Consider the following 7,063-nt stretch of genomic DNA (forward strand, 5'->3'; position numbering starts at 1 on the left):
TTTGGAGCCACTGACAAGAGTCCAGGGAGCTGCAGCATTGACATGAGACGCCTTCCTGCCCAGCCTTGGGCTGTGGGGTGGGGGCAGCAAGTGCCATGTCAGGTCCCCACCTGTGCTGGGTGGTGAGTGAGGACACCCTCCCTCCTCACCCTCAGGTGTGCTGAGATGGGGTTTTTTAGGCTAGACGTCTGTGTCTTGGAAGACGGGTCCCCGCAGTTGTTAGCACTGAGGCCACAAGGGCAGGAAGAGGGTCAGAGGTCAGGAGCCAGAGGCGCACCCCATCTCCCTGCTCCTTGCCCTGCCTCTCCACCTGTGAGGGGCCCTGGGAGAGGGTCCCCACTGCCAGAGGCAGAAGAGCTATCTCCCTAACCGCCCACCTCTGTTGGTTTTGGGGTCCTGGCCTGAGGCACCAGCCCCACACCAGGCCTGCCCTGGACGTTCCACAGGATAGGGTGCTTCCAGGTCAACGAGGGCATCACTGCCCAGGCCCTCCCTCCCTGGGGTTTGGCTCCTGCCCTCGGGCCGACCGTGCAGATCACAGTCTTCCAGGGGCTGCCCAGCTCTACCGGAGTCTATTTTAGGCCTCGAGCCCCCCTTTCTCCCCAGGCTCCTGTCCCACCCCCTCCTGGCCTGCCAGCTGGTGTTTCCACTGACACTGGAGCTGGGCGATTTGGGGTGCACGCCTTGCAGTGGGGCCAGACCTGCCCAGGCAGCTGTGGTTCCAACCACATCCTTTGGGATTTGGCCTCCAGAGCCAGGGCGGATGACTCCCAAATAGCCCTGGCAGATCTGCCCGTGGCCCGCCCACAGCATGCATGGTGGGTGCCCCCCCTTGCCTCCAGGGCACGACCCAGAGTATAAAGGGTGCTGACGGTGAGAGGCAGGCCAGCTGAGACCCAGCAGCAGCTGCTCACAGACCCAGACAGACAGAACAGACAGGACCGACCCACCATGCGGTCCCTGATGGTCCTTGCCCTGCTGGCCGTGGCCGCACTCTGCCTCTGCCTGGCTGGCCCAGCAGGTGAGTGCCCCCACCTCCAGCTCCCAGTCCGACCACCCTCCTGCAGGCTGTGTCCTGGTGGAGGGAGAGGAGGTGCAGCCCCCCCCCCCATGAGCAGGGGTGAAATGGGCACTCTTCTTTGCAGATGCAAAGCCCAGCGGTGCTGAATCCCGCAGAGGAGGTGCAGGTATGAGGCGGGAGCAGGGGGGAATGTGTGCAGCCTGCCGGCCCCCAGCCACCTGATGTCGGCCCTTCTGCTCCACAGCCTTCGTGTCCAAGCGGGAGGGCAGCGAGGTAGTGAGGAGGCTCCGGCGCTACCTGGACTCTGGGCTGGGGTGAGCAGGGGGCCAGGGCCCTGTGGCTGCAAATCCAGGATGAGGGATGCGGACTCCAAGGTCCCCCAGGGTGGGGGGTGGCAGCAGCTGTTTTTCCTGGAGGCTGATGCCACTCTCTTGGCCTGTCAGCGCCCCGGCCCCCTACCCGGATCCCCTGGAGCCCAAGAGGGAAGTATGTGAGCTCAACCCCAACTGTGACGAGCTGGCTGACCACATTGGCTTCCAGGAAGCTTACCAGCGCTTCTATGGCCCGGTCTAGAGCGGCCAGCCCCACTCTCCAACCCCCCACCCCCCCTTCTCCCAGAACCCCTCCCTTCCCCTCACCCTGACCTCCCTGCCCTGCAAGTGTGGGGTCCCTGTCATCACACTTGCTCCAGAATAAACTCCAGAAGAGGAATTGGTGGGGCTGTCTCTGTGCATCTGTGGAATTGGTGTGTGAGGGCAGCAGGGGAGGGGATGTGTACCATCTTCAGTCCCAGAAAGTACTTCCCCAAAGCTGCTGTTGATTGGTTTATTTGTACCCACCTCAACTGGAAGCCTGGGAGGCAGCTTCCTAAAACTATAATGGGTGCCCCCCTACCACACCGTCCCATGACATCCAGAAAGACCCAAAGGCCTGGACACTCTGAGTTATGTGTGGTGACTGGAACAGGCACATCCTGGGGGACTGGGGGGTGCCAAGCACTGCCAGCAGATGGCACCTGGTTTGGGAGGTAAAGGCACAGTGGGCCTCGTGGCCTGAAGAACAGCATAGTGGCGGGGGGTGTGCTACGTTAGTGATGTTAGTTATCCCGTGTGTTGGGCAGAGGCCTGCAGACCAGGACGGGAGTGGGTGGAAGGGCTGCAGCACCCCCGTCCCCAGCCTCCTGCCCGGGGCTAGCTGCAGCCTGGATGCTCGCACTGCCCCTCTCAGACCCTCAGCACTTGCCCTGGTCCCACTAAGCACACATTCCTTGCTCCTCCTGCTTACAGCCAGCACTTCCTCTGCCCCCTCATCCCCTATGCCTTCTCTCCTCAGCCATTCTTGGCTCCAGGCTTCCCCTGCACCCCACCTCATCAGACCCCATCTGGGATCTGGGCTCCTTCCCAGCCTCCAGCCTGGCCTCTCCCTTCCCCGGGGTGGGGTGGGGCAGGCTCAGAGATGGGACCTCAGTGTTGTCTGGCCTTCACAACCCCCTCCAAGGGGCTGCCCTGCAGCAGGGGGCTTGTGCTGGGGGCCCGAAACAGAGAGGTTGTGAAGGCAGCAATGATGAGCAGGTTCCCAGCCACTGCCAGGCCCAGCGTGGCTACTGTGCCCACCAGGCCCAAGGGCGGCTCCTGCATGGCCAGCCAGGCCCGGCGAGATCCCATATCGGCCAGCACTGCCTCCAGCTGGAAGTGGGTGCCCAGCACAGCACAGATGTGGAACAGCTGGTGACTGTGGCCTGTGGGGTGGGGGCAGCTCAGGGCACAGACCGCATGCCCAGGGGCCACCCTGACTACTGCATCCTCTGGGAATAAGAAAACCTACCCATGGGAGTGAGCCGGTGTGCATCAGGCCCCCAGTGTACATGCTACTGGTTTTGTTATCATCTGAGGAGGGTGAGCCTGGACCTAGGCCCTGTCTCTGGCTGTGATACTTCATCCCTGTTCACTCTGCCCTGGGATGCTGCCCTCCCCCCCCCCCCGCACCCCTCCCTGGACAGGGACCACTCCTGAGCTCTCACCAATGTAGTCAAAGCGCCCTGGGGCCAGCCGCTCAGGCAGGTGAGAGGCGAAGAGGAAGCCGGTGAGCAGCGCACAGAGGAGGTGGTAGCTGTGGCTGGGGCTCAGCGCCTCCTGCCCACAGGTGTGGCCTCTGCCCCAGCATAATCCAAGCTGGCAAAGGATGGCAGAGGTGGGGGGGGTGCTCTGGGGGTGGAGGGGGGGGCTCTGCAGGAGGGCCTCTGTGGGGGAGAGTCTCCATGGGGGGAGGGTATGGGGGGGAAGTGTCTCTAGGGGAAGATCGGGGGCCCCAGGCCCCCTTACCCGGTAGAAGAGCGGGAGGTTGTCAAACAGGAAGGGATAGGTGAAGGCAGCTGTGCGGAGGATCTTACTGAGCCCAGGGCTCTCAAGTTCAGGGAAGCTAGGAAAGGGAGGAAGGGAAGAAGGGAGAGGCTGGTTACCCTTCTCCAGGTGGTGGTCTCAGGACAGGTGTCCTTTGGCCAAGACAGATGTCAGTGTAGCTAAGTGGTTGTGAAGCCCTCGGGGCAGGTGGCCCCTGTGGAAATGACCACTGCTGTGAAGCGGGGACACCTGCCTCCCTTGGGCAGCTGTGGAACTAGGAGATCCAGGACCTGCTAGCACCCCAGGACCGGGCACCCCAACTGAGTCCTTGGTGAGTCGGGACATGGTCACTCATGTCGGTCAGGAACTCCACCAGTGGCCTCCAGCGTGTTGGGGGGTGCCCGGTCCTGGCCCTCCGACTGCCCCTTCCGCCCCTGCCGAGACCCACCGAGAGTAGCAGGAGAGGCCGGTACACAGGAAGGAATTGAGTGCGGCAGCAGGCACGAAGAGCTGATGCAGGCGGCTGTGCAGCCAGGAGGCCGGCATGGAGTAGGCGGCATAGGGGAAGGCACAGCCTGAAGAGGAAAAGGGTGGGGCAGGAGCTGAGATCCCAAGGCCGCGCCCCGCCGCCTAGAGTGCCCGGCCCCACCCCTGCCCCGGGGCAGAACGCCCAGGTCCGGGCCCCAAACCCCGCCCGCCCCCACCCCCAGCACCCTCTGGTCCCCGCCCCGGGCCCGCCCCCAGAACACCTCGGCCCCGCCCCTTTCCTGCTTGGAGCGCCCCCCGACACACCAGGGCATGCCCCCATCGCTCCCGGGACCCCCCCTTGCTCGGTCCCCGCAGCTCCCGGGCCCTGCCACCGAGGGCCCCGCCACCCCCCCCCCCAGGGCCGCGTGGGGCTGACCCAGGCTGTAGAGGCTGAGCGCGCCGTAGTCCAGGAAGTAGCAAATGTGGCGCGCGCGGGCCGACATGGAGCTGAAGGTGTGCGCGCAGCACGAAGCAAAGGGGTAGAGGCAGGCGGGCAGCAAGAAGACGAGCAGCGGCCGGTGGTACGGCTCCGCCCGGAAGCCCGGGCCCCCCGCCAGCGCCAGCAGGCGCCACAGGAAGTACCTGCGGGGCGGGGTGGGGGGGGGGTGGTAGGCTCAGGCCACCGGCCGCCCGCGGGCCGCACAGCCCCGGCCCCTGCCCGCTGGGGAGCCCTCGGGGCGTCCCTCACCACGTGGGCAGGAAGTGAGTCCAGATGTTGACAGTCTCGTTGGTCATCTGGAAGGAGCTGAGGACACAGTCCCGGGCCGAGCTGGTGGGGCGGCGGTAGCCAGACATGATGCCGTCTTCCCAGAACACCTGTGCAGGGGCCGGTGGGACACAGGAGGGGCGTCACAGCGCCCGACCCTCCCTCTCTCTCCGGGAGAGGTCTCTGCAAGCGGCATTGATGAGACTGGGATGGAGATCACAACAGCCCCAAAGCCAAACCCAACCGGATCCCCATCTTACCGCAGGTCCAGAGAGAGGAGGAGAAACGGAGGAGGGGACAGTGAGGAAGGGGGGGGCGGGCACAGACCGGGGCCCCGGGGAAGGCGGGGGCTCTGGGGAGGGGTCGCCAGCAGGTTCCTTAGAGGGCAGAGGGATGGTAGGGATGAGACGGCCTGCAGGAGAGACCACCCCCCCACCCCCGCTATTGCTTCAAGGGAAGGGCCTCTGCCCCGTAAGTAGCCTGGGGAATGGGAACTGGTGGGTCAAGCCCCTCACCCGAGGGACCTGGTGGACTCGAAGGAGTTGGGGTAGCTTGAGACTGAGCATGGCAGCCCAGCACCTCCACGCTGACCTAGAGACAAAGTGCAGGGTGAGGGAATCAGGAATCTGCCCTCATCCACTGGCCCCTTCTCACCCGGCCGGGCCTGGTCCCCTAGCTCCTGGCTGGGCTGTGCAGGACACTGCAGGTGTGGGTGGGAGCCAGGGTGGAGTTGACTCCTGCAGGCTGGGGGGTGGGGTGGGGGAGGAGGCCGTCCTGCTTCCTGTCATCAAGTCATCACAGCATGTAACCCCACCCTCTCCATCCTAGCCCAGAGCAGTTCCCCCTCTGAGGTGGGCTGTACAGTGGGACTGCAGTGTGCTCCCCAACCCAAAGGCTGCCCAGGTTAGTAGCCCCAGACTCTGGATCCAGGTCCCCTAACCGCAGTTTCTGTCTCAAAAGAACCCCGAGTCAGGGTGGTTAGTGCAGAGAGAGCACGAGCACCCCCGCCCCCTCCACCAGAAAGCCCCTGGCCCGCAGAACCAGGGCTGAACACTGAAAGTTTATGGCGCTTGCTGAGAATTCCTGGAGAGGCCAGATGGCCATGGGAGGGGCAACGAATGGGGGGTGGGTGCCTCGCTCTTCTTTAAGGACTACACTTGTGTCCTGGGGGGGCCCCGACCCTCCTAAGCCCATACCCCTCAGCTCCAGACCTGTGCACTGCCTCCGGGTGGCCGCAGCTCCGCTGCCCCGCCTGCCACTCCAGGCACATTCCTTGGCACCAGCAGAGGGGCTGGGCCAGGCAGGCGGGTGGAGCCGCCCGGGGAAGAGAGAGTAAGACCCTCCCCCTCCTCAGGCCAAAATATCCCTACAACAATGCAGCTGGCCCCACCCCTCTTCCTGCCGCCAGCTGTGGCGGTTGGTGCGGAGCATCTGGACCTCACAGGGCTGGTGGGCCCCCCTCCTACGCCTCTGCTCCTGCCAGGCCCTGGGCCCCTGAGGTAGGTGCCCAGGACCCTGCTAGGCAAAGATACACCCTGTCTCTAGCCCCCATGCCCTGGCTAAGCTTTTAGATGAAGCCTCCCAGGAATGGGATCGGGTGGTGTGACCCATCCTGCCTGCTGCCCATCTCCCTGGGAGCTGGATGGGAGTGAAGATGCCAGGGCCTAGCTCCCTTCAGGGTCCTGTCCCTCAGCAGCAGGGTTTAGGGTCTCTGGAGTGTGTGCTGTAGCCATGGAAACCGAGGAGGGGGCCAGAGCAGGTGTCACAGCCCCAGGTGAGCGTCCTTACCCCAAGCTTGGCCGGTGCTCCTACGCTGGTGGGTCAGCAGACCCAGGGCTCCTCCGGCAGAGTCCCAGGCTCCTGCCAGCCAGTCTGACTGGAGGGAGAGAGTGGCAGGCGGGCCAGGCCTGGGCGGGGAGTGAGACAAAAGGAGCCAAGGAACAATCCAGGCCTTGTCCAGCCCCCAGGGAGCAGCTCAGGGTGGCCCGGCCCCATTAGCAGGCAGCTCACTCAGCCTCCTACACACAGCCAGCCCCTCCAGCTCCACCCACACCCACGGACACCAGACTGGCCACGACAGGCGGGAACCGCATGGCCCCCTCCGCAGACAAGGCTGAGTCCCCATCCTGATGTGTGGTTTCAGGAAGCATCTCTGTCCGGATGCTTCTCAGCACCTGGGGGCTGGCACAGTCCAGGGCAAATGCCTTCAGTAAATGCTGGTTCAACCACCAGGAAATCACCATTCCTGCCCATCTTGACACACTGCCAGTCCCGGCAGGGGGACCAAGGCCAGGGACCCCAAGTGTGGCCCTTGGGGCGCAGCCACCTTCTTTAAGCTTCCTGTCCGCACCCCTGCTCACAAGGGCCTCCGAACTTGACTGCGTCTTCCACAAAACCAGCCGTGGAACTTCCTTCCTCCTGAGCTGTCAGTTTTGAGGGGTTCACCTCGAAGAAACTTTCCCAAAATGC

At 64.3% G+C, this 7,063-nt stretch overlaps 2 protein-coding genes across 4 annotated transcripts; one reads left to right on the top strand and one right to left on the bottom strand.

Moving 5' to 3' along the window:
- Nucleotides 1-223: 223 nt before the first annotated feature.
- LOC121485458 (bone gamma-carboxyglutamate protein) lies at nucleotides 224-1,726 on the top strand. The gene is made up of 4 exons (XM_041745858.1): nucleotides 224-1,021; nucleotides 1,146-1,187; nucleotides 1,266-1,335; nucleotides 1,465-1,726. The coding sequence occupies exons 1-4, from the start codon at nucleotides 952-954 to the stop codon at nucleotides 1,592-1,594; spliced, it is 312 nt and encodes a 103-aa protein (XP_041601792.1). The 5' UTR covers nucleotides 224-951; the 3' UTR covers nucleotides 1,595-1,726.
- A 106-nt stretch (nucleotides 1,727-1,832) lies between these two features.
- PAQR6 (progestin and adipoQ receptor family member 6) lies at nucleotides 1,833-6,993 on the bottom strand. Of its 3 annotated transcripts, none has more exons than XM_041745786.1 (8): nucleotides 6,383-6,993; nucleotides 5,110-5,185; nucleotides 4,577-4,704; nucleotides 4,265-4,470; nucleotides 3,809-3,935; nucleotides 3,343-3,439; nucleotides 3,042-3,192; nucleotides 1,833-2,759 (listed from the first exon to the last, which is right to left on the bottom strand). In XM_041745786.1, exons 2-8 carry the CDS (start codon nucleotides 5,158-5,160, stop codon nucleotides 2,485-2,487), a joined length of 1,035 nt encoding a protein of 344 aa, XP_041601720.1. In that variant the 5' UTR covers nucleotides 5,161-5,185; nucleotides 6,383-6,993; the 3' UTR covers nucleotides 1,833-2,484. The 3 variants fall into 3 exon arrangements, with proteins under 3 accessions (XP_041601720.1, XP_041601710.1, XP_041601730.1); XM_041745776.1 differs by lacking the exon at nucleotides 6,383-6,993 and adding an exon at nucleotides 5,806-5,974; XM_041745796.1 differs by lacking the exon at nucleotides 6,383-6,993 and having other exon boundaries at nucleotides 4,577-4,777.
- Nucleotides 6,994-7,063: the final 70 nt, after the last annotated feature.

Source organism: Vulpes lagopus, chromosome 1, assembly GCF_018345385.1.
Source record: "Vulpes lagopus strain Blue_001 chromosome 1, ASM1834538v1, whole genome shotgun sequence".
NCBI classification, from domain to species: Eukaryota; Metazoa; Chordata; class Mammalia; order Carnivora; family Canidae; genus Vulpes; species Vulpes lagopus.

Bases quoted from the DNA above. Each gene is read 5' to 3' on its own strand.
- PAQR6 (XM_041745776.1), bottom strand. From the start codon at position 5,864: ATGTGCCTGGAGTGGCAGGCGGGGCAGCGGAGCTGCGGCCACCCGGAG. The intron at 4,471-4,576 runs GTGAGGGACGCC...CCCGCCCCGCAG, and splicing joins ACTCACTTCCTGCCCACGTG to GTACTTCCTGTGGCGCCTGC. The intron at 3,440-3,808 runs GTGGGTCTCGGC...TCCCTTTCCTAG, and splicing joins GGCCTCTCCTGCTACTCTCG to CTTCCCTGAACTTGAGAGCC.
- LOC121485458 (XM_041745858.1), top strand. From the start codon at position 952: ATGCGGTCCCTGATGGTCCTTGCCCTGCTGGCCGTGGCCGCACTCTGC. The intron at 1,022-1,145 runs GTGAGTGCCCCC...TCTTCTTTGCAG, and splicing joins CTGCCTGGCTGGCCCAGCAG to ATGCAAAGCCCAGCGGTGCT. The intron at 1,336-1,464 runs GTGAGCAGGGGG...TTGGCCTGTCAG, and splicing joins TACCTGGACTCTGGGCTGGG to CGCCCCGGCCCCCTACCCGG.